At 38.4% G+C, this 26817-nt stretch overlaps 1 protein-coding gene across 9 annotated transcripts in view; it reads right to left on the bottom strand.

The window, feature by feature from the left end:
* The window catches only part of chl1b (cell adhesion molecule L1-like b), a 389182-nt gene that overhangs the window by 109613 nt on the left and 252752 nt on the right, over window positions 1-26817 (bottom strand). For 5 of the 9 annotated variants that reach the window (XM_061923971.1, XM_061923974.1, XM_061923973.1 and 2 more), the window contains one exon: window positions 14090-15587. The exons of 1 other annotated variant lie outside the window; for it this stretch is intronic. In XM_061923971.1, the coding sequence (XP_061779955.1) occupies window positions 15383-15587 (205 nt within the window). In that variant the 3' untranslated portion in view covers window positions 14090-15382. Of the gene's footprint in view, window positions 1-9484; window positions 9743-14089; window positions 15588-19792; window positions 19819-26817 lie in introns of those variants that run through there. 3 more of the 9 variants (XM_061923980.1, XM_061923976.1, XM_061923979.1) reach the window with 3 other exon arrangements.

The following is a 26817-nucleotide window of genomic DNA, read 5'->3' as shown; positions in this document are numbered from 1 at the left end:
TCCTAAAAAATGAGCAGACATTGTTGTTATTATAGGTTTCATTAAAAATGAGTTATTTCTCAACAAGAAGATGGGACACATGTAGGGGATTTTATTATTTTTTGTTTCATTGCCATGCATGTCTTATAGTGTTTTATTGCTGTGGATTTTAATTGCATGTTTTTACATTTTAGAATTTGATTGTCTTTTTAATTGCATGTTTTTACATTTTAGAATTTGATTGTATTTTTAATTGCATGTTTTTACATTTTAGAATTTGAAGGTATTTTTAATTGCATGTTTTTACATTTTAGAATTTGATTGTATTTTTAATTGCATGTTTTTACATTTAAGAATTTGAAGGTATTTTTAATTGCATGTTTTTACATTTTAGAATTTGATTGTATTTTTAATTGCATATTTTTACATTTTAGAATTTGATTGTATTTTTAATTGCATGTTTTTACATTTTAGAATTTGAAGGTATTTTTAATTGCATGTTTTTACATTTTAGAATTTTAAGGTATTTTTAATTGCATGTTTTTACATTTTAAAATTTCATTGTCTTTTTAATTGCATGTTTTTACTCCTTGTGGACTTTGCTGGTAATTTAAGACGTTGCCCCTTTTTAGCTTGTTGCCCCTAACAACCGAAGTGCCCAATCAAACGACACAACTACATCCATTAGAAGTTTGACTGAGATAATCCAGCTACAATGTCAAAATGGGTGTTCTTTTTAAAAATGTGCTGTATTCTCAACATACACTCCAGGTTTGATTTAACGCGGTCGTCGGGGTCCATAAAACGTGGTCTCTGCAGGTTTTAACAAGTCAAATTTAAAACTTTTCAAGACCTTTTTTTAAGACCATAATCTATATAATTTAGGACCATTTTAAATGCATACGGACAAAAAAGTACAAAGACATAAAGGAAAATCAGAAGGCCGGAATGAATTGTAAGTATATGCATTAATTCAGTGCTCTTACAAATTGTGAAACAAAATGGTTAAACAAACTAAATACACCAGAAGACTCTTTATTGTAAGCTACCATATTTTTCGGACTATAAGGCGCACTTAAAATTATTTCATTTTCTCAAAACTTGACAGTGCACCTAATATACATAATAATTTTGGTTGTGCTTACTGACCTCGAAGCTATTTTATTTGGTACATGGTGAAATGATATGTGTGACCAGTAGATGGCAGTCACACTTAAGAGATAAGAACATAGAAATATAAAAAAAATTTAAAAAAACATATAAAAGATAAGTGTAGATTTCAATATGACTCAAGTAAACGACAAAAACATTGTATATGTTCCATTGAAAATATAGAACATTACACACAGCGCTCAAAAATCTATCAAAATGTTTTTGTGCGTTTTTGGTAAGCTTGATGGATTGTACTGTGCTTCAACATACGACTATTATTATGGTGTGTGTATATCAATCAATCAATCAACTTTATTTATAAAGCACATTTAAAATTTACCACAGAGGTAGCCAAAGTGCTGTACAATGGACAGGTTGAAAGATAAAACGAGTACCGAGCAAACACAACACAACACAAACAGAACACGATAAAAAATAAATAAATAAAATAGAATAAATAAAAACATAAAAACAGGTTCACAGCAGGTGTGTTATGGGGCGCCATTGCAGGATGGATATCACTCAGTGTTAAAAGCCATGGAATAAAAGTATGTTTTTAAGAGAGATTTAAAAACAGGAAGAGAGGAGGCTTGTCTAATACTCAGAGGTAGGTCGTTCCAGAGCTTGGGAGCAGCAGCGGCGAAAGCTCTGTCACCTCTAAGCTTCAGCCTTGTGTCAGGGACCGTCAACAGCAGCTGATCGGCTGATCTTAAGGATCGGGTGGGGCAGTAAGGCTGAAGGAGGTCAGAGAGATAGGTTGGCGCGAGGTTGTTTAGACATTTAAAAACAAATAAAAGGAGTTTAAAATTGATTCGATAACGCACAGGGAGCCAGTGAAGGGACGCTAAAATAGGGGTGATGTGCTCAGGTCTGCGGGTCTGTGTACAAGGTAAGACATATTATCTGGCATTTTGTTTTGCAATATTATGCAAAAGAAACTTTTTTTACCTTCTGGTACCTGCTGATCTGCATGAATCCTGAAAATGTGCGCTCATCCGCCTTTATAGTCGGTAGTCGATAAACTTCTTCTTTTTCTCTATCTTCTTGTTATGGGACATTCATCCTGCGCTGTTGCCATTTTTATTATAAAGTAGTGTAAAGTTCTTACTTATATCTGTCAGTAAACTCGCCATGAAAGCGCTAAAACATACCGGTGTAGTGAGTTGACATTATTCACCCAAGGAACTTTAGTTATTAGAGAGTTCCGGTGTTGTTATTTCCGGATGAGGAGATGCTGCTCTGTTATTGATTGAAGTAAAGTCTGGATGTCATTAAAACAGTTAGCTCCATCTTTTGACACTTCTTCCACCCCCGTCCTTGCACGCTACACCGCTACAACAAAGATGACGGGGAGAAGACGCTGCCGAAGGTGAGCCACGTAAATAAGACCGCCCACAAAACGGCACATCCTGAAGCGACTGTCAGAAAGTGGCTTGAAGATGATCTGTAAAACATCATCTATGCAACATTTTGACCAAAGAACCACCATCACATGTTATGTAGACCACAAGGAAGTGTTTTACATTTAAAAAGATAGATACATAATATGACCCCTTTAATGATACTTATAATAATTTATCGACAGTGTGCCTTATAATCCGGTACGCCCTATGGTTCGAAAAATACGGTAAAAAAAAGAAATATTAGCAAACATCATAGCAGCCATTTTTTTCAGATTTGCCATAGAAGTGTGCTTTATATCAAATGTTTTCATGTAGCAACCAAAACGCCAGCAATTGTCTGTGAAAAGGGCTGTTAGCATATCTGCTAAAGTTCATACTTGCCAACCCTCCCGAATTTTCCGGGAGACTCCCGAAATTCAGCGCCTCTCCCGAAAAACTCCCGGGACAAATATTCTCCCGAAAATCTCCCGATTTGCAGCCGGAGCTGGAGGCCACGCCCCCTTCGGCTCCATGTGGACCTGAGTGAGAACAGACGGGAGGACAACAGGGTGGCAAGAACTAAATCATCCAGACTAGAGATAAATTGTATTATTATGTGTATCTTACCTAAAAATAAATATATTTATTAATTAAAAAAAGCAAAAAACTAAATACATTTTTACTATATTTTGCTAAAAAAAAAAATCAAAATTAATTGTATTTTTATTTGTATTTTTTCTGACTCCCTATTACATCCAGCCATAGAATTACACATTAAAATAAACATATTTGAAATAATTAATTTTAAATGATCATAATAATTCATTTAAAATGACCATATTTAATTATTAAAATAATTGCTTGTTTATCAACAAGTCTAGCATTTTATTCATTACATTTTGAAGCTCTCAGAAGCCAAGTTGTTATATTCCTTAAGATTTATTTATGCAGGATATATATATATATATATATATATATATATATATATATATATATATATATATATATATATATATATATATATATATATATATATGTATATGTGTATATATATATATATATATATATATATATATATATATATATATATATATATATATATATATATATCCTGAAAATATGCAAACAAAACTGTGTTTAGATAATTGATACTTCAAACTTGCATAAATAAATCTTAAGGAATATAACATAACTTGGCTTCTGAGAGCTTCATATATATATATATATATGTATGTATGAAATACCTGACTTGGTGAATTCTAGCTGTCAATATACTCCTCCCCTCTTAAACCACGCCCCCCACCCCCCACCTCCCGAAATCAGAGGTCTCAAGGTTGGCAAGTATGGCTAAAGTTACATAAAATTATTTAGTCCTTTTTACGGCTGTCTGAATTGAGCAAACAGAAAAAAACATCTGCAGTACTACGATCTGTACAAAGTTGTGAAAAACAGAGTCCAAACAGAGCGATTGTCTAAAAATAAATAAGGCAATTACGGCTTGCAAGGCTCAAACAGAATTTAGATGTAAATACTGTGAATAACATTCAAATGTGCTCAGCTCATTTTGTGTCTGGTATGTATGAACACATTTTTACCTGTTTTTTTGGTGACTTTTTTGAAAGCATTTTGCTAAAAAACAGACTGTTTCTTATTTAAGCATGACAAGATGACATTCGCAAACCTTCCTTGTTTTCCTCAGTCAACCATAAACTGAGTGTTAACACTAAACCGACAATCTTTTTTTTTTTTTTGCATTTGTGTCAAACCTTGGAGAAAATATTTGGCATGAGAAACTGGCTTAAAATTATTGGAATAAATAATTGAAATAATATAAGATTACTACAAACCCTGTTTCCATATGAGTTGGGAAATTGTGTTAGATGTAAATATAAACAGAATACAATGATTTGCAAATCCTTTTCAACCCATATTCAATTGAATGCACTACAAAGATAAGATATTTGATATTCAAACTCATAAACTTTATTTTTTTTTGCAAATAATCATTAACTTAGAATTTCATGGCTGCAACACGTGCCAAAGTAGTTGGGAAAGGGCATGTTCACCACTGTGTTACATGGCCTTTCCTTTTAACAACACTCAGTAAACGTTTGGGAACTGAGGAGACACATTTTTTAAGCTTCTCAGGTGGAATTCTTTCCCATTCTTGCTTGATGTACAGCTTAAGTTGTTCAACAGTCTGGGGGTCTCCGTTGTGGTATTTTAGGCTTCATAATGCGCCACACATTTTCAATGGGAGACAGGTCTGGACTACAGGCAGGCCAGTCTAGTACCCACACTCTAATACTATGAAGCAACGTTGATGTAACACGTGGCTTGGCATTGTCTTGCTGAAATAAGCAGGGGCGCCCATGGTAACGTTGCTTGGATGGCAACATATGCTGCTCCAAAACCTGTATGTACCTTTCAGCATTGATAGAGCCTTCACAGATGTGTAAATTACCCATGTCTTGGGCACTAAAACACCCCCATACCATCACAGATGCTGGCTTTTGAATTTTGTGCCTATAACAATACGGATGGTTCTTTTCCTCTTTGGTCCGGAAGACGAGACCTCCACAGTTTCCAAAAACAATTTGAAATGTGGCATCGTCAGACCACAGAACACTTTTCCACTTTGTATCAGTCCATCTTAGATGAGCTCAGGCCCAGCGAAGCCGACGGCGTTTCTGGGTGTTGTTGATAAATGGTTTTCACCTTGCATAGGAGAGTTTTAACTTGCACTTACAGATGCAGCGACCAACTGTAGTTACTGACAGTGGGTTTCTGAAGTGTTCCTGAGCCCATGTGGTGATGTCCTATACACACTGATGTCGCTTGTTGATGCAGTACAGCCTGAGTTAGCTGCTTACGTGCAGTGATTTCTCCAGATTCTCTGAACCCTTTGATGATATTACGGACCGTAGATGGTGAAATCCCTAAATTCCTTGCAATAGCTGGTTGAGAAAGGTTTTTCTTAAACTGTTCAACAATTTGCTCACGCATTTGTTGACAAAGTGGTGACCCTCGCCCCATCCTTGTTTGTGAATGACTGAGCATTTCATGGAATCTACTTTTATACCCAATCATGGCACCCACCTGTTCCCAATTTGCCTGTTCACCTGTGGGATGTTCCAAATAAGTGTTTGATGAGCTTTCCTCAACTTTATCAGTATTTATTGCCACCTTTCCCAACTTCTTTGTCACGTGTTGCTGGCATCAAATTTTAAAGTTAATGATTATTTGCAAAAAAACAAAGTTTATGAGTTTGAACATCAAATATGTTGTCTTTGTAGCATATTCAACTGAATATTGGTTGAAAATGATTTGCAAAAAATTGTATTCAGTTTATATTTACATCTAACACAATTTCCCAACTCATATGGAAACAGGGTTTGTAGATTAGACCATTCCTGAATGATTTGCATGTGAATGCTCCAATGCTGAAGTTGAACTGAAATGCTGACAGAATGTAGTATGAATGTTGGAATAGTTTGAATGTTTAAAAGTTTGAATTTCCAGTAAACCGGAATTTGGTTTGGAACTTGGGAACGTTTGAATGTCCAGGATGAGTGGAATGTGTTAATGTTAGAATGGTTTGAATAGGTTGGAAAATGTGTGAATGGTATAACTTGGAACAATGTCCCATTCATTTCAATGATAACTTCCTGGAAATTTGGGAATTTTGAGAAAAGCAGGATTGTTTTGAAAATTATTAATAGCATGAATGTGTCATGTCTGTGTAATCATGTTTTTTTTAGTCATGTTTTGTTTTGTTTAGTTATTGGACTCTTTAGTTTCTGGCTTTTCACTCCCTTGTCTTGTTTCCATGGTTACCCATTAGTTTCACCTGTTCCACGTTTGGACTCATTGTGCACTCTTGTTTGTCACCATAGCAACCCATTAGTTTTCACCTGTCACGTCACGCACCTGTTTTAGTTAATCATGTCTGTAGTATTTAAGTTCATTGTTTTCAGTTTGTCTTTCTGGCGACATCCCACATTTATGGTCTTCACATTCCTGACACTTGTTTTTTCATGTCCATCTTTCATGCTGCTACTTTAGTCCAAGCCAAGTAAGTTTTTGTTTATTAATGTTATAGTCTTTTGGTTTCATAGTTTGTTCTCCGCCACTGTGCGCGCTTTTCGTTTGTACTCTTTTTTTTGTCCTTTGTTAGTGTAAAAAAATAATAATATGTACTTACATTCCCGTCTCGCCCGAGCCAACTTTCCGTTGCCTTCTGGAAAAACTAAACCCCAGGACCAAGTCTTGACAGAATGTCCTTAATGAGCTGAATTGGTTGGTGTTGGAATTGTTTAAATCAGTCAAGAAATGCTGAAGTAGTAACAGTTTTTAAATTCAGAAATGGTATTACGGAATTCCTGGAATTTCGGAAAAACCGGGATTGTTTCTAGTATCTAAACCAACTTGTTTTTTTAGTCCTGACTAAGAAAAATGTTTTGATGGTGGAACAGTTGAAATGGGGTGAAAAAAGTAAAATACTTAGTCAAACGAAAAAGGTTGGAAATGGGGTTAGAAAACAAACAGGAATTCCTGGAAATTTGTTAAACTTTAGTTTGATTGTCTAGGATGAGTGGAATATGTTGAAGGTGGAATGGTTTGAATCGGTTGAAGAATGTGGAAATGGTGGAAGTTAGAAAAATATCCAATTCATTTAGAGTGGGAAAAATGTCCCGGAAAACCTGGAAATCAGGGAAATCTTTTGGGGGGGCTTAAGTTGATCCTTGTATGGTTGTGCAAGTGTTTGTGTTTGTCAGCCTCTTTTGACACGGACTCATCCCGAATGTTTTACTTTTATGCAAGTAATTCTGCTATGCTCCGCCACACTAGCTGGTGGTGCTTGTTAAATTCTGACCGGGCAGCACAGGTAGCCTATTTTAGTTCCGTTTTGTAGGTACGTTATAGCATCCTCAAACAATTGAAACATTTAAAAGCAAGACTGAAGTTTATGCATGTTTTCAATCAAAGTAACATTAAAAGATTTTTAAGACCTTTCAAAATAGTATTTAAGATTTTGTTATCCATCGCCCTTCTGGGCCCTAATCGGACTTCATCAGCAAATGTTCAGAGTTTCAGTTCAGTTCCGTTTCAGTTTATCGCAAACATGCAAACGATACAATGTGATGCATCACACAATTCCAGTTGTTTCATTACAGCACGTCCGAAAAGGAGTCGGAAGAAGCAGAGCTTATTTAATCTTACCCATTTTAGCAATTGTATCCAATTTCCTTGATCTCTGTAACAGAACAGTGAACAAATAAATAATAAATAAATAATATACCATAGTAAACATATAAATATTAAATACATAAATAATCTTTGTCTCAATAAAAAAAAAAAAGGTTTCAAGATGTTTATCATAATTCTTGTTCTGTGTACTTTGTGAACACTTGTAGTTTGAACTGTCTCTTAAACTGAATCATATTGGTGTTTTGTTTGATTTCTTTGGTTAATCCGTTTCATAATTTAATTCAACATACTAATATACTAAAGGTTTTAAGTGTTGTACGAGCATACAAATGTTTTAAATTAGATTTCCCCCTAAGGTTATATTTCTCCTTTGTCGCTGATCTAGTGACGCACGCAGATAATCTAATTATAATGGGGGATTTTTATATAATTTATACTCTAGCCTTTAAATAGACCCCCTTTTTAGACCAGTTGATCTGCCGTTTCGGGGGGGGGGGGGGGGCACACAGGTCCGGTGGCCATGGATGAAGTGCTGGCTGTCCAGAGTCGGAACCGGGGTGGATCGCTCGCCTGTGCATCGGTTGGGGACATCTCTGCGCTGCTGACCCGTCTCCGCTCGGGATGGTCTCCTGCTGGCCCCACTATGGACTGGACTCTTACTATATTATGTCAGACCCACTCGACGTCCATTGCATCCGGTCTCCCCTAGAGACCGGATGCAAGGCTTCTCATAGTCATTCACATCGACTCTCACTGGGTTGTGAGTTTTTCCTTCCTTATGTCATACTTGCCAACCCTCCCGGATTTTCCGGGAGACTCCCGAAATTCAGCGCCTCTCCCGAAAACCTCCCAGGACAAATTTTCTTCCGAAAATCTCCCGAAATCCAGGCGGACTCAGGTCCGCATACAGCGTACCTGCCCAATCACGTTATAACTGTAGAATGATAGAGGGCGAGTTATTGGTTTCTTATGTGGGTTTATTGTTAGGCAGTTTCTTTAACGTCCTCCCAGACCCAGCGCGGCAACAACACACAACAACAGCAGTCACGTCTACCGTAAAGCAGTTTGTCTGCCGTAAACAGCAATGTTGTGACACTCTTAAACAGGACAATACTGCCATCTAGTGCATTTGATGAAAGCACTTTTGTGCGTGCCACACAGCAATGCATCATCAGCATGGTTAGAAAAATAGTGACAGAGAATAGAACAAGGATGGACAATTCAACCCTTAACTCAACAATGAGTAGATGAGTGTTATCTGTGTGTAAATGTGTAAATAAATGAACACTGAAATTCAAGTATTTATTTTATATATATATATATATATATATATATATATATATATATATATATATATATATAATAAAATAAATATATATTTATAGCTAGAATTCACTGAAAGTCAAGTATTTCTTGAATATATATATATATATATATATATATATATATATATATATATATAATACGAAATACTTGACTTAGTGAATTCTAGCTGTAAATATAATTCTCCCCTCTTAACCACGCCCCGCGCCCAAACACGCCCCCCCCCCCCCCCCCCCACCTCCCGAAATTGGAGGTCTCAAGGTTGGCAAGTATGCCTTATGTGGGCTCTGAACCGAGGATGTTGTTGTGGCTTGTGCAGCCCTTTGAGACACTTGTGATTTAGGGCTATATAAATAAACATTGATTGATTGATTGATTGATTGACTGATTGATCCATATGGATACCCCATCAGACCCTTCGTGCGTGGCGCTCCAGACTTTAATTGATAGCTGTGGTCTTACACAAATAATACATGAACCCATGCATCGCAACGGTAAATTGATATATCTAGTCCTTATCCGGGGTGTCACCACCTCCGAAGTTATGGTACTCCAGTACGCTAAAGTAGCTAGCTTATAAAATTCGGTGCACATCTGCAGTCCTTCTCAAAGTTTCTCGTTGCTCCCATTGGGTTGAGTTTTTTCTTGCCCTGATGTGGATCTGGACTGAGGATGTCGTCGTGGCTTGTGCAGACCTGTGAGACATCTGTGATTAAGGGCTATATAAATTAACTTTGATTGAATGATTGATTGAATTGCTGTAACATACAGTAACAAAATGTGGAAAATACTGAACGCTGTGAATACTTTCCGGATGCACTGTGTACAAGGAGCGAACAGGCAGACGAGTCATTTAAATAATGTAGGAAAAGGCAATTTATTACATCAAAAACCACCAACTAGTCATCTGAACATGCAATGGAAAAGTTTTTTACAAAACAATGCAGTGACTGTCATGCTACGTTTGATGTCAGATAACACAATAGAAGTAGGTATAAAGGTAGCAAAGTGTCTCCTTTTAAAGGCATGTGAATTATGTAAGAAATTTGCACATAAAAACCGCAATGACGAGAAACCCGGCAGACAAGTCATTAAAACAATGACCGGAAAAGTCCATTTTATACAGCAAAAAACAAAAAAAAAACAATTATTTTTTTTACAAAATGTAATGACCGTAGTGCTGTGTTTGATGTCAAATAACATAATACAAATAGTTGTTACCCCCTTTTGGCTTTTCCTCTGTCAGGGAACGCCAGTTAAGTTTTTATGGGAATCAAACTTGGCTGTTTCAAAATAAAACACCGATATATATGCCGTGAGTGACATAACAAAACTTGGTAACACTTTAGTATGGGGCACATATTCTAAGTAACAAAGACTTAATTTAGAGTTATTTGGACACTAGGGGAACATATTGTAAGTAACAAAGACTTAAGGGTTAGGGTTAGGGTCAGGGGCGTCACTAGCTTTTAAGGACAGGGCGGGCTTAGCCCCCAGGAGAGCGAACGTAGCGCACGAGCACAAAACTACACAAAATACAAACAAATAATTTTTTGAAATGAATGAAATCATCAATGAAATTATTCAATGTTATTATTATTTTTAAAAATGCACAGGACAAAATGGAATGCTCCCCGGGACGATGGCTTTTAACCATTTTTTTTCTTTTTCTTTTTATGTATTTATTAATTTTACAATTTATATTAAATGTCTTGGTTTTTCCTCCCTCTGAAAATCCTATTACATGTTTAACAAGCCATCCTATAATAATACAACAGCTATTAATGTAACAATACAATAAAACAAATATATTTAATGATGTTTTTTTCATTATTTTAACATTAGGCTAATGTATATTACTTTATATAGATTCTACAAGAGTGATGTTGGTATTTTCTATATGAACAAGTCCAAGGACCGCAGGCAAGGTCGCAGAGAAAATGCGGACTGGATTTTGAGTGATGTGGGCATTTTCTATATGAACAAGTGGAATGGATTGGATACCGACACACTAAAGGGGCTCTCTACCTTAAAGTACCAATGATTGTCTCACACACACACACTAGGTGTGGTGAAATGTGTCCTCTGCATTTGACCCATCCCCTTGTTCACCCCCTGGGAGGTGAGGGGAGCAGTGGGCAGCAGCGGTGCCGCGCCCGGGAATCATTTTTGGTGATTTACGCTATGAAGTGAGGGGAAACTGAGTGAATAACGACAGTTTATATGATTATTTATTTAAACTCATATTTGGGCCACTTTATAATGAATATGTTGGCATGTATTTGTTAAAAAAAAAAAAAAAAAAAAAAATATATATATATATATATATATATATATATATATATATATAACACCAAATTATTTAGGGGGGCTTAAGAATATTTTAGGGGGGCTTGAGCCCCCCTAAAATAGGCCTAACAACGCCAATGGTTAGGGTTATTGTAGTTTTGTGTTTTGTTATAAAAGAACAGACCATATTCATTAAGTTGTATTAAAGGGAGAATCATATACAACACCTACTCAGTGGCCTAGTGGTTAGAGCAGGGGTCGGGAACCTTTTTGACTGAGAGAGCCATGAAAGCCAAATATTTTAAAATGTATTTCCGTGAGAGCCATATAATATTATTTTACTCTGAACACAACTAAATGCGTGCATTTTTAAGTAAGATCAAAATTTTTAGAGTACCGTAATTTTCGGAGTATAAGTCGCGACTTATACTCCGGAGCGACTTATGTGTGAAAATATAAACACATTACCGTACAATATCAAATAATATTATTTAGCTAATTCACGTAAGAGACTAGACGTATAAGATTTCATGGGATTTAGCGATTAGGAGTGACAGATTGTTTGGTAAATGTATAGTGTGTTCTATATGTTATAGTTATTTGAATGACTCTGTCAGGAGTTGTAGGTGACGAACCCTAAGATGCAGAGATGACGGCAGGCATTGAGCGAGAAAACATTATTTAATTTAACACTTTAGCAAAAAAACAAACAAAAGGCGCGCACAAGGCGTACAACAAACTTGGCTATGAACTAAAATAACACAAAGGCTAACTGTCGACAAGAAACAAAAACACTTACTGTGACACGAAGGAACTATGACATGAGCAGAGTGAACAAAAGTAGACAGAGCTACAACGACAAGTATTATGACAGGTAGTAGTGACAACAAGTATTAGCGACAATAATCCAGCCCTGACTGGAGGGGAAGGCAGGTTTTAATAGCAGCTGGCTGATTGACACCAGGTGTGGCCAGGTGCCAATCAGCCGCAGCTGAGGGGAAGCAGCACTCAGGGAGACAATGAGGAAATAACCAAAATAAGAGCGTTGACAGGAAATGACAGAGGAAAAACTCAAACTTGACCAAACTGTTAGGGACAAGCCTGACAGACTCTTACCATAATATGTTACGTTAACATACCAGGCACGTTCTCAGTTGGTTATTTATGCCTCATATAACGTACACTTATTCAGCCTGTTGTTCACTATTCTTTATTTATTTTAAATTGCCTTTCAAATGTCTATTCTTGGTGTTAGGTTTTATCAAATACATTTCCCCCAAAAATGCGACTTATACTCCAGTGCAACTTATATATGTTTTTTTTTCCCTTCTTTATTATGCATTTTCAGCCAGTGCGACTTATACTCCAAAAATATGGTATAATAAGTCTCATTTTCTTTTTAATAACAGTTATTCTGAAGGTAAACAATAATAAATAAAATACTTCTTACCATTAATGCAACTTCTGGTTTTGCTGATGGCTTTGTAGTCTGGCTGATACGTGGTTATTTTTAAAACTGTGATTACCGACGAAATTATTCATCACTTATCGTGTTAAGCAATGTCAGCTAGGATTTATCTGAGAGCCAGATGCAGTCATCAAAAGAGCCACATCTGGCTCTAGAGCCATAGATTCCCTATCCCTGGGTTAGAGTGTCTGCCCTGAGATCGGTCGGTTGTGAGTTCAAACGCCGGCCGAGTCATACCAAAGACTATAAAAATGGGACCCATTACCTCACCATCAAGGGTTGGAATTGGGGGTTAAATCACCAAAAATGATGGCCACTGCCCACTGCTCCCCTCAAATCCCAGGGGGTGATCAAGGGTGATGGGTCGAATGCAAAAAATAATTTTGCCACCTAATGTGTGTGTGACAATCATTGGTACTTTAACTTTTCCTTACTTAGTACTAATAAGCAATAATTCTGAGGTTATTGAGGGAAGACTCTTAGTTAATGGCTTGCTGGTTTTTGATTGATTGAGACTTTTATTAGTAGATTGCACAGTACAGTACATATTCCGTACAATTGACCACTAAATTGTAACACCCGAATAAGTTTTTCAACTTGTTTAAGTCGGGGTCCACGTTAATCAATTCATGGTAGTATAATAAGGCCATGCAGAGTATTTAAAGGGGAACATTATCGCAATTTCAGAAGGGTTAAAACCATTAAAAATCAGTTCCCAAGTGGCTTATTTTATTTTTCGAAGTTTTTTTCTAAATTTTACCCATCACGCAATATCCCTAAAAAAAGTTTCAAAGTGCCTGATTTTAACCATCGTTATATACACCCGTCCATTTTCCTGTGACGTCACACAGTGAAGCCAACACAAACAAACATGGCGCATAGAACAGCAAGGTATAGCGACATTAGCTCGGATTCAGACTCGGATTTCAGCGGCTTAAGCGATTCAACAGATTACGCTTGTATTGAAACGGATGGTTGTAGTGTGGAGGCAGGTAGCGAAAACGAAATTGAAGAAGAAACTGAAGCTATTGAGTCATATCGGTTTGAACCGTATGCAAGTGAAACCGACGAAAACGACACGACAGCCAGCGACACGGGAGAAAGCGAGGACAAATTCGGCGATCGCCTTCTAACCAACGATTGGTATGTGTTTGTTTGGCAATAAAGGAAACTAACAACTATGAACTAGGTTTACAGCATATGAAATACATTTGGCAACAACATGCACTTTGAGAGTGCAGACAGCCCATTTCAGGCGTGCTAAGAACATATATATTTCCACGATTTCAGCACTCAGGTTAACCATACCTAAATAGACACAAAATACTGTATTACAAAAGACTACCCGAATGTACTCGAATGATTGACAAAAATAAATGTTTTTAAGCTAAATTATTGGTAAACACAGTTTATGTATAATAATTTACGTAAAACCCCGAGTAATGAATACAGTTTTCATCAATTAATATATTCTGTAGACATACCCTCATCCTCTTTTCCTGAAAGCTGATCCGTCCAGTTTGGAGTTGATGTCAGCATCTGCTTTGAGTGTCGCAGGATATCCACACATTCTTGCCATCTCTGTCGTAGCATAGCTTTTCGTCGGTAAAGTGTGCGGAACAAACGACTGACCATTTCGTCGGCTTTCCCCACAGCCTCGTATTTTGAACAAATTTCGTCCAATTTCTTGCCACTTTCGCATCTTCGGGCCACTGGTGCAACTTGAATCCGTCCCTGTTCGTGTTGTTACACCCTCCGACAACACACCGACGAAAGTGAGAAAATGGCGGATTGCTTCCCGATGTGACGTCACGTGAGAGCGAATAATAGAAAGGCGTTTAATTCGCCAAAATTCACCCATTTAGAGTTCGGAAATCGGTTAAAAAAATATATGGTCTTTTTTTCTGCAAGATCAAGGTATATATTGACGCTTACATAGGTCTGGTGATAATGTTCCCCTTTAATAATGACTAATTAAGAGCCAATATGTTACTAATTTTCATAGTAATGAATGGTGAATATGTTCCCCATACTAAAGTGTTACCTAAAACTTGACTTGCAGCATCTCCCAAATAATCACAAATATTTGTCCGTGATATGTCCGGTAAATAATGCTGCAAAAATAAGTTAATGGGTTAAATTTACAATCAAATTACATCACATTTCAGGAATATGTCCTGAATACCCGAAGTAAATGTTGCATTTTGACAAAACTAATTGATCATTCAAAAAAACAGAGACCATGTTGCCTTTTGAACAATAAGTGTCGCTCAAACAATAACAATCACAAAAAAATACAAGCCCTCTGTAATAATGATAAAAAAAAAAAAAAGTCACTCTTCACATACAGAATAATATACCCTATAATTATTTACAGTATACAATTGTATTTAGTAATGCTCCAAACAATCAAGGGCATTGTGGAATTAGGACGGCAGTGTATTGTCGGCAATGACGCATTGCATTTGACACAGCTTGTGCTCGGCATTGCTATGATTTGAGTTTGCTTTGATGCGTCCCTCTGAGCGGGTTTCATTGAAGTATGTGCACGGCGGACGATGGACGGAACCTGTGTTGCTCACGCTGGGATCTGAGCGGGGGCCTTGATCTCAGATGACACTCGCTTCTCCTTCCGGCCGGCGTACTCGCCTATAAAGGAGCCGTCCTCGTTGAAGTGAGCGTCTTCCTCGGCGTAGTCCACCAGGCTGTCGCCGCTGTCCCCCGCTTTGATCTCTCTGCTCAGAGAGTGCCGGCTGCCCTTCAGCGGCTTCTCGTCGTTGTCGCTTTAAGAGAGGAAACGGGGCCAAAGTGATCTTGATTAGCGCTGAAATTTCTCAATCCACGGCTTACAAGAAATATGCATCAATGAGTTTGTCTGAAAGGTCATGTATTAATTGTGCGTACTATACTGTGTTACACATTATACCAGGGGTGCTCATTACGTCGATCGCGAGCTACCGGTCGATCTCGGAGGGTGTTTCAGTCGATCACCAGCCAGGCATTAAAAAAATAGTATAAAAAATGAGCGATCATAAATCTTCACTATGACGTCACTTTCGTCACTTGATTGACATTCACGGCACCCGAGGGTCTTCTGAGATGACGCTGGCTGCTGCCAGCTCATTAAAATTACCGACTGGAAGGCGAGAAACACTTTATTTCAACAGACTCTGGCGCCGTACCTGTCGTCAAAACTCCAAAGACCGACTGCACAGTTGTAGAGTTGTGCTAACAAAACAAGAGTCTCAGAAAGCTGGCGTGCACAAGCTAGCAAGCTACGGAGTTTGCCGACAATGTATTTCTTTTAAAGTGTATACAAAGGAGTACGGAAGCTGGATAAATAAGATGCCAAAAACCAACCACTTTCATGTGGTATTGGACAGAAAGGAGGAATTTTTTTCTCCTCCATTCGAAAATGCGGACGTTTTTAGCACCACTGTCTGATTCCTATCAATGCAAGTCATCAGAATCAGGTAATACACCAACTTATATTCTTGTCTTCATGAAAGAAAGGAATCTATATGTGTTAAACATGCTTGTATTATCTTTAAACACCTTTAACTTATTAATAATATTAACTATATGTATTAAACATGCTTGTATTATCATTAAACACCTTTAACTTGTTAACAATATTAACTATATGTATTAAACATTCTTGTATTATCATTAAACACCTTTAATTTATTAACAATAGTAACTATGTGTTAAACATGATTGCATTATCATTAAACACCTTTAATTTATTAACAATATTAACTATTTGTGTTAAACATGCTTGCATTATCATTAAACACCTTTAACTTATTAACAAAAACATATATTTCATAAATAAGTAGATATAAATTGTATATATGAATGAGGTAGATCCCCACGACTTGATCAATTGAAAAGTTGCTCGCCTGCAGAAAAAAGGTGAGCACCCCTGCATTATACTGTAAGGGTGCTGAAAAGAGATCATCCATATTGCAATTCTTTGGTATTCCAATTATAAATCTGTTCACAATTTTGAAGAATCGATTAAAAAAAAAAAAACTCTTTGTTTTGCACGTAAACGTCAGCAGCCAAGAAGAGCTTTTTATACCAAACAATATACCGTATTTTTCGGAGTATAAGTTGCTCCGGAGTATAAGTCGCACCGGCCGAAAATGCATAATAAAGAAGGAAAAAAACATATATAAGTCGCACTGGAGTATAAGTCGAATTTTTGGGGGAAATTTATTTAATAAAACCCAACACCAAGAATAGACATTTGAAAGGCAATTTAAAATAAATAAAGAATAGTGAACAACAGGCTGAATAAGTGTACGTTATATGAGGCATAAATAACCAACTGAGAACGTGCCTGGTATGTTAACGTAACATATTATGGTAAGAGTCATTCAAATAACTATAACATATAGAACATGCTATACGTTTTGTCGGAGGCAGATATTTACATATATCCGAATTTAAGTGTTACTTCTTTTATTTCATAATCATATTACAAAACAGCTAGTGTTTTTCTTCCAATTGTGGTCTTTTGGTTGTCTGCAAAAAACGGTGTGCTTAACCTTGAGTGAGGAATGTAAGAAAGAGAGATAATGGGCATGTGTTTTGGCTGGAGAGACATGAGTGCGAGGGTGGGAGAGAGAGAGACTTAAGAGGGGAGAGGGTTTTTCGGGGGGGGGGGGCAGACCATCTTGGCGGCGCGATTGAATGTTCTATGCTGGACTGGTCTCAATGTATATGCAAAGCTTTGCAAATATAGTACAAAATACCTATTCTGTCTCTGGTGGTTTTTCTACTCAGCTTTAAGTGTCGTAAAGAGCTTGGGAGCGACTTGTGGCTTGAATTCCCTGGGAGGAACAACTGGTCCAAACGCAACAATTTATAAAACAATATGTCACTCCTAATCGCTAAATCCGATGAAATCGTATACGTCTAGTCTCTTACGTGAATTAGCTAAATAATATTAATTGATATTTTACGGTAATGTGTTAATCATTTCACACATAAGTCGCTCCTGAGTATAAGTCGCACCCTCGGCCAAACTATGAAAAAACTGAGACTTATAGTCCGAAAAATACGGTAATGCGAGAGTCAATTCTAAACCGAATAATCATCCCAAGAATCGGACTGAAATCATGAGTTGTTGTAGGATTCACATCCTGACTACCGAATTTTACGGACCATTATAAGGCGCATTAAAGGAGTCATATTTTTTTTGTTTTTTCTAAATGTAAAACACTTCCTTGTGGTCTACATAACATGTAATGGTGGTTCTTTGGTCAACATTTTGCATAGATTATGTCATACTTGCCAACCTTGAGACCTCCGATTTCGGGAGGTGGGGGGAGGCGGGTAGGGGTGGGCGTGGTCGGGGTGGGACGGGGGCGTGGTTGGGGGTGTGGCTAAAAGGGGAGGCGTATATTTACAGCTAGAATTCACCAAGTCAAGTATTTCATATATATATAGATTATATATATATATATGTATGTGTGGGAAAAAATCACAAGACTACTTCATCTCTACAGGCCTGTTTCATGAGGGGTTCCCTCAATCATCAGGAGATATATAGATAATATATATATATATATAAGAAATACTTGACGTTCAGTGAATTCTAGCTATATATATATATATATATATATATATATATATATATATATATATATATATAAAATAAATACTTGAATTTCAGTGTTCACTTATTGACACATATACACACACATAACACTCATCTACTCATTGTTGAGTTAAGGGTTGAATTGTCCATCCTTGTTCTATTCTCTGTCACTATTTTTCGAACCATGCTGAACACCCTCTCTGATGATGCATTGCTGTGTGGCACGCACAAAAGTGCTTTCATCATTTGCACTAGATGGCAGTATTGTCCTGTTTAAGAGTGTCACAACATTGCTGTTTACGGCAGACGAACCGCTTTACGGTAGACGAAAAACGTGACTGCTGTTGTTGTTTGTTGTTGCCGCGCTGGGAGGACGTTTATGAAACTGCCTAACAATAAACCCACATAAGAAACCAAGAACTCGCCCTCCATCATTCTACAGTTATAACATGATTGGGCAGGTATGCTGTTTAAATTGTGGGTTAATACTCAAATAAAATATTTGTTATTATGGACCTGACTCCGCCTGAATTTCGGGAGATTTTCGGGAGAAAATTTGTCCCGGGAGGTTTTCGGGAGAGGCGCTGAATTTCGGGAGTCTCCCGGAAAATCCGGGAGGGTTGGCAAGTATGGATTATGTTTTACAGATCGTCTTCAAGGATACTTGCCAACATTAAGACCTCCGAATTCGGGAGATGGGGGGGTGTATATATTTTCAAGTATTTCTTATATATATAAACAATCCGTTCATGAATGAGTATATCCGTTCGGCCACCGTGTTCAATGGAGAAGTCTGATCTACAAGATTTGCAGGCAGCATACTCCTTCCCCTTGGAGCTGTCCTGGATGAACTGAAATTATTTTTTCCAATCATTTTTGGAACTTGAAAGCGTACTACTTCTTCTTACTCATCGTCGCCATGTCTCTTCTTTGTCCTTCTACTTCGTCTCTGTTATGTTTTTGGACATTACTACTTGCCATAGTTTTGAAGCAATGCATGATGGGAATCCGGATGTTGTGTGTCAGTGTATTAACATGCCGGCTGGAATAAACACACGCTGAGAAATAGCTCCGTGCCTGCCTACTTTATGGGTTATAGATAAAAACTTATGGATAACGGAGACATACAGTATATAATAGTTTCCTATAGAGAGGACGCTAAAGACAATGCCTTTAAGGCACGCCCCCAATATTGTTGTCCGGGTGGAAATCGGGAGAAATTCGGGAGAATGGTTGCCCCGGGAGATTATCGGGAGGGGCACTGAAATTCGGGAGTATCCCGGGAAAATCGGGAGGGTTGGCAATTATGTCTTCAAGCCGCTTTCTGACAATCGCTTCAGGATGCGGCGTTTTGTGGGCGGTCTTATTTACGTGGCTCACCTTCGGCAGCGTCTTTTCCCCGTCATCTTTGTTGTAGCGGTGTAGCGTGCAAGGACGGGAGTGGAAGAAGTTTCAAAAGATGGAGCTAACTGTTTTAATGGCATTCAATATTTACTTAAATCAACAGCGGAGCAGCATCTCCTCATCCGGAAACAACACCGGAAATGTGTCCCGTGAAAAACCGTCCGACTGGGAACTTTTAATAACTAAAGTTCCTTGGGTGAATAATGTCAACTCACTACACCGGTATGTTTTAGCGCTTTCATGGCGAGTTTACTGACAGATATAAGTAAGAACTTTACGCTACTTTATATTAGAAATGGCAACAGCGGAGGATAAATGTCCCATAACAAGAAGATAAAGAAAAAGAAGAATCTTATCGACTATGGTGTAACATAGTAGTCGGCACGGACTACAAAGGCGGACGCGCGCAATTTTTTTAGAATTTATACAGATCAGCAGGTATCAGAAGGTAAGAAAAGTTACCTTATACACACACCGTAATCATACTCGTATGTCGAAGCACATCAAACGGTGCAGCCTACACTTATCTCTTATGTTTGACTGCCATCAACTGGTCACACTTATCATTACACCATGTACCAAATAAAATTGCTTCGAGATGGGTAAGCTCAACCAAACGTATTCCTTACATTAGGCGCACCGGTTCGAGTTTTGACAAAACAAGGATTTTAAGTGCGCCCTATTGTCCGGAAAATATGGTACTTTTGTTTCTCAATACGGGATGATTCCATTGGCAACCCTGGTTTAAACCGGCTAAAACTACGGTAAACAACTCTGAAAATGATGGAAAGCGCCACTCTCTATAGCAACTGACACTGTGGTCAAAGTTGGAATTGCCACAAAACACATTCTAAGATATTCAACACTCTCCCGCCATCTGCCGGCTAAAGCGGATAGTGTCAGGCTTGGTACTGACAGTTTGGTTATGTTTGAGTTTTCTTCTGTGTTTGTGTTTATTTCCTGTCAGCGCCCTTATTTTGTTTCCATTTCCTGCATGTCTCCCTGAATGCAGTTGCCAGTCAGGCTACTATTTATGCCTGCCTCGCCCTCCAGTCGGGGCTCGATGATTACTGCATCCTGTTGCCTGTTTCCTGTAACCTGTTATCCTGGTGGCTGTTTCTTGGTTCCTGTTTTACCTGCATTTCCTTTTGACATTAAAGTCTTGTTTTCTTGCGCTATACCTGCCATCTCTGCATCTTGGGGTTCAAGACCGACAGCAGTCCCTGAGAGATTTGCCTGTTTCTTGTAACCGGTTATCCTGGTTCCTGTTGGCTGTTTCCTGGTTTCTGTTTCCCCTGAATTTCCTTTTTGACATTGGAGTCATGATTTCCTGCGCTACACCTGTTATACATTACACCATGTACCAAATAAAATTGCTTCGAGGTGGGTAAGCTCAACCAAACTTATTCCTTACATTAGGCGCACCGGGTTATAAGGCGCACTGTCGAGTTTTGACAAAACAAGGATTTTAAGTGCGCCCTATTGTCCGGAAAATATGGTACTTTTGTTTCTAAATACGGGATGATTCCATTGGCAACCCTGGTTTAAACCGACTACAACTACGGTAAACAACTCATGGGAAACTATCTAGCAAACCACATTATGCACCATAGACCTGCACCATCAATACTAGTGCACAATACTGTACAAGAACAAGGTATGACAATGTGCTCATGCAGTGAGAGTGAATATGCCGTCACACTGAGCCACATTGTGCTTCACACTATTTACTGTGTACATTCTATAGGTTGGGGAATTGTTCGACTACCCACCCCAGCAGGCACAAGACATTGATACAACGTTGATTATCCATACGTGTCCTTTAAAACGGACTTCTAAACAACGTTGCAAAACAGTTGCATTTGTAAATTGAGACAACGTTGTTGTCTATAACGTTAGATCCACGTTGTTGGTTGGGAGATGACCACATTTCAACGGTCAAATCAACGTCACAACCTGACATTGACAAACAGCATGTTGTTTTCAAAGTTGCATTTGTGTTGGAAGATATTGGTTGGAAAATTACCAAAATTCATAGGACTTCTATCAACAAGTTCTCAACGTTGTGCCTGCTGAGATGCGGTGTTGGTAGTCTCTCGGACTTGGGACTGCTACGGGATTAATGAAACGTGCACGGGTAATACCGTCCTGGAGAAGAGCTACTTTCAAATCGTGCTTTCAGCTTCCTGCTGTGTGTCTGGGAAATCGCCATCAGAACAGGAAACGATAGCAAAGCTCCAGCTCCCTTCAGGATGTAATGTCTATGAAAATGCTCACAACACACCGTAGGCGCTTTGTGACCGAAGGAACTCTTTTATACAGTGTGTCAAAACAACTCTCTATGAGTGTGTCAACTTTTAGTACAACAGCCCCATTTCCACCAAGTAGTACACTTTGCTTACGTTAACGCAGTCGCTGTTTTGTTTCACCTTCTCACAGTTGTTTAGACTGGAATTGGGTAAAAAAAAAAAAAAAAAAAAATGTTTTTATGTCTTTGTATTGTAAATTACTTGCAATTACCCATAGAGATTATGGCAGAAAAAAAAAATATTGTTCAAACATTAGGATATTGTTCATAAATAAAATTGTCATGTTGAAATATGAAATAATAGGATAGACTTTAAATTAGGGATGCCCGATAATGGCTTTTTGCCGATATCCGATATTCCGATATTGTCCAACTCTTTAATTACCGATACCGATATCAACCGATATATGCAGTCGTGGAATTAACACATTATTATGCCTAATTTGGACAACCAGGTATGGTGAAGATAAGGTACTTTTTAAAAAACATTTTCTTGAATAAAAAAAGAAAGTAAAACAATATAGAAACAGTTACATAGAAACTAGTAATTAATGAAAATGAGTAAAATTAACTGTTAAAGGTTGGTACTATTAGTGGACCAGCAGCACGCACAATCATGTGTGCTTACGGACTGTATCCCTTGCAGACTGTATTGATATATATTGATATATAATGTAGGAACCAGAATATTAATAACAGAAATAAGTCTGTATCTTGTGTTTTTTATGTTGATTTAATAATATTAAAAAAAAAACACAAAAAAAACCGATACCGATAATTTCCGATATTACATTTTAACGCATTTATCGGCCGATAATATTGGCAGGCCGATATTATCGGATATCTCTACTTTAAATGTATCCCACAATGGGGATATTAAGTGGTTCTAGTGTAGATTTTTACTTACAGTAACAAAAGTTAATGAAAAACTAAAAAAAAAGCAATGAAAAAAATATATTGCACACTAAAGATTGCATACCAAAAAAAATAAAAATAGTTGAGAGTAATCACATACATCCTGCACTGGGGATGTAACAGTCTAATTTGTATAACTAAAGTACTGCAACATCACCTGTGTAAAAATGTGTTTACCTTTTACCATCAACAAAGGTTTCACGAGTGCTCTCATCATTTTTTTTAAATCAGATACATTATACTTTTGAATTTGGATTAATCATGATTAATCACAGTAAATTACATATTATATAATCTAAATCTGCCTAAAAAAGAACAATATTTGGACTGAAACAATTTTAATGTGAACACAAAATTCTCATAAAATAACGGTATTTTCTGAATGATAAATAAAGTGTCCCTTGCCTTGGTTATAAAATCCCTTTCTCTGGATTGACTCTTGTGTGCTGAGATTAGCTCAAATTCTTTTTTTCCATGAAAATGTATGTAAGTAGCATAAAATGCAAAGTTTTCACAATTCGAGACACGATAAAAAAATGTCTTAGCGTTTGTGTGAACAGGTTTAATGTTTTAAAAGGAAACACAAACATTTCTGGTACAATAGCGAAGGGATTCATATGGCCCCATTCCTGGGTGGATTTTTCATGATGCAGTCTCCTGAAAATGATGGAAAGCGCCACTCTCTATAGCAACTGACACTGTGGTCAAAGTTGGAATTGCCACAAAACACATTCTAAGATATTCAACAGTCTCCCACCATCTGCCGGCTAAAGCGGATAGTGTCAGGCTTGGTACTGACAGTTTGGTTGTGTTTGAGTTTGGGTTTATTTCCTGTCAGCACTCTTATTTTGGTTCCATTTCATGCATGTCTCCCTGAATGCAGTTGCCAGTCAGGCTACTATTTATGCCTGCCTCGCCCTCCAGTCGGGGCTTGATGATTACTGTATCCTGTTGCCTGTTTCCTGTAACCTGTTATCCTGGTTCCTGGTGGCTGTTTCTTGGTTCCTGTTTTCCCTGCATTTCCTTTTGACATTAAAGTATTGTTTTCTTGCGCTATACCTGCCATCTCTGCATCTTGGGGTTCAAAACTGACAGCAGTCCCAGAGAGATTTGCCTGTTTCTTGTAACCGGTTATCCTGTTTCCTGGTTCCTGTTGGCTGTTTCCTGTTGCCTATTTTCATGTTTCCTGGTTTCTGTTTCCCCTGAATTTCCTTTTTGACATTGGAGTCATGATTTCCTGCGCTACACCTGTTATCTCTGCATCTTGGGGTTCAAAACCGACAGCAGTCCCTGACAGATTTGCCTGATTCTTGTAACCTGTTATCCTGTTTTCCTGTTGGTTGTTTCCTGTTGCTTGTTTTCCTTTCATTTCCTTTTGACATTAAAGTCATGTTTTCCTGCGCTACGCCTGCCATCTCTGCATCTTGGGGTTCAAGACGGACAGCAGTCCCTGACGGATTTGTCACGTTTCATGTGTCAGGGAAACCGTGACGAATGGGGCCATATGAATCCCTTTCTTTCTATTGGTGCATCTTAAAGTTGACAACATTTCTATCTATTCTATGTGAAACTTTTTTCTTTTTTTTTTCAATTGAATTTGAATTTAATTTGATAAAAATAAAGTATTTGAAATAAATTGGTTCAAATTTTTTTTGTGCAAAATAAGAATTTTAACATTAATTTAGATGTTTTCCTTACATATCTCCGGCCGGAAGTTTAATCCCTCTATGATTGTTTATCACCCCAGCACCAACTTCTGCACATAGTGATTAGCGGCCCTGCAACAAACTGAAAAAAATTGCCTCGCAATCATAAGTCAAGGTGACAAACATATTCAAGTTCAGCTACTGTAAAATTAATTTAAAAAATGACAAAAAAAAAAATGCTTTGGACAGCTTTTTGCATTAATTAGTATTGAGTTTAGAACTGCGGCTGGATGCGGTACAATTGTTTCCTGTCAAAATTGACACATTTAGCAAAAATTTGTTTTTGCGGGCCACATAAAATGATGTCGCAGGCATTGGGTTCGACAACCGTAACCCCACCCCCGATCTCAACCGAACAATGTTGCTACGTCCATCTTATCCACTCGCCTTTGTCTGTTCACGTATTTCACAGGGAAAGCGAAGTGTTCCCAAACAAGAGACTTTCACAAAGGAAGAAGGGTTTTGAAGCTGGCTTCTTCTTGACACTATCTTGATGGCCAAGACCTGGGTTGCACTGTGTTTGTTTACAAAGTAGACACGTGACACACTTCCTGTCCATCACCTAATGTGTACCGTGTGAAATCCAATACGGATCCTACTGCTCATATACAATACAATGCCTTCCAGATACGAGATTGTATGTTCCTCTTAGGCTACGTCAACTCTAAGCCGGATAACCCTTTAAACGAATAATTATTGAGCCTAAGCCCCGTTTCAGCCACACTAAACCATTGTTTAAGATTCTCCTCCTTGGATAATTTTTTACACGGATAAGTGCGCCGTGTATTTCTTGAATCTCCGGCTCTTAGCTTTGTATGGACTCATTGATCTTTTACAAACTGAGTTCGGAGAGGAAGTGACATCAGAAAGACCACAGCCAGCTTCATAACAACCGGAGTTATCCACTGGAAAGATAGAGGCGAGTCATCCAGACAAGCCTGTGTTTCTCCTTCTTCTACATGTATGGAAATCACACATGGATACCTTCAGAGAAGAAAACACGCGATTGCAGCTATTTGGGATACAACACATCTCAGACGGCAAGAGAGCTTTCGAATGTCCGGGTCAGCTGTGCTTCCATCCATCCATCCATCCATCTTCTTCCGCTTATCCGAGGTCGGGTCGCGGGGGCAGCAGCCTAAGCAGGGAAGCCCAGACTTCCCTCTCCCCAGCCACTTCGTCCAGCTATTCCCGGGGGATCCCGAGGTGTTCCCAGGCCAGCCGGGAGACATAGTCTTCCCAACGTGTCCTGGGTCTTCCCCGTGGCCTCCTACCGGTCGTACGTGCCCTAAACACCTCCCGAGGGAGGCGATCGGGTGGCATCCTGACCAGATGCCCGAACCACCTCATCTGGCTCCTCTCGATGTGGAGGAGCAGCGGCTTTACTTTGAGCTCCCCGCGGATGACAGAGCTTCTCACCCTATCTCTAAGGGAGAGCCCTGCCACCCGGCGGAGGAAACTCATTTTGGCCGCTTGTACCCGTGATCTTGTCCTTTCGGTCATAACCCAAAGCTCATGACCATAGGTGAGGATGGGAACGTAGATCGACCGGTAAATTGAGAGCTTTGCCTTCCGGCTCAGCTCCTTCTTCACCACAACGGATCGATACAGCGTCCGCATTACTGAAGACGCCGCACCGATCCGCCTGTCGATCTCACGATCCACTCTTCCCTCACTCTGTGGAAATGGAAGCTGTGCTTCCATTTACTGAAAAACTGTGTCCATTTGTCGAAGGAGAGTCAACGAGAATGCGGGATCCCGTGGATGTGATAAAAAAAAAAAAGGTAGAGTGTGCTTTGTATTACCTGGCCATCGAGGGAAGACTACGGAAAACATCGAATGCATTTGGACTGGCAAAGCAGACCGTATCAGTTTTTGTCCGCCATGTATGTCGCGGACTCAACGTCTAGGTCCAGAGTTTATAAAGTCACCAAAAAGGAATGGACAATGAAGGTGAAGGCAAAAGAGTGAGGAGTGTCCTGACCAGATATCTAGATCCCTAGATTGATGTACGATCAGTGTCCGAGTTTGGTCCGCATTAGTAAGTCGGACACGTTTCCAGTGAGGGTTGG

The sequence above is a fragment of the Nerophis lumbriciformis genome, linkage group LG28 (assembly GCF_033978685.3).
Source record: "Nerophis lumbriciformis linkage group LG28, RoL_Nlum_v2.1, whole genome shotgun sequence".
NCBI classification, from domain to species: domain Eukaryota; kingdom Metazoa; phylum Chordata; class Actinopteri; order Syngnathiformes; family Syngnathidae; genus Nerophis; species Nerophis lumbriciformis.
Note: the sequence above shows the minus strand (reverse complement) of the source record. Positions and strands in the feature narration are given on the sequence as shown.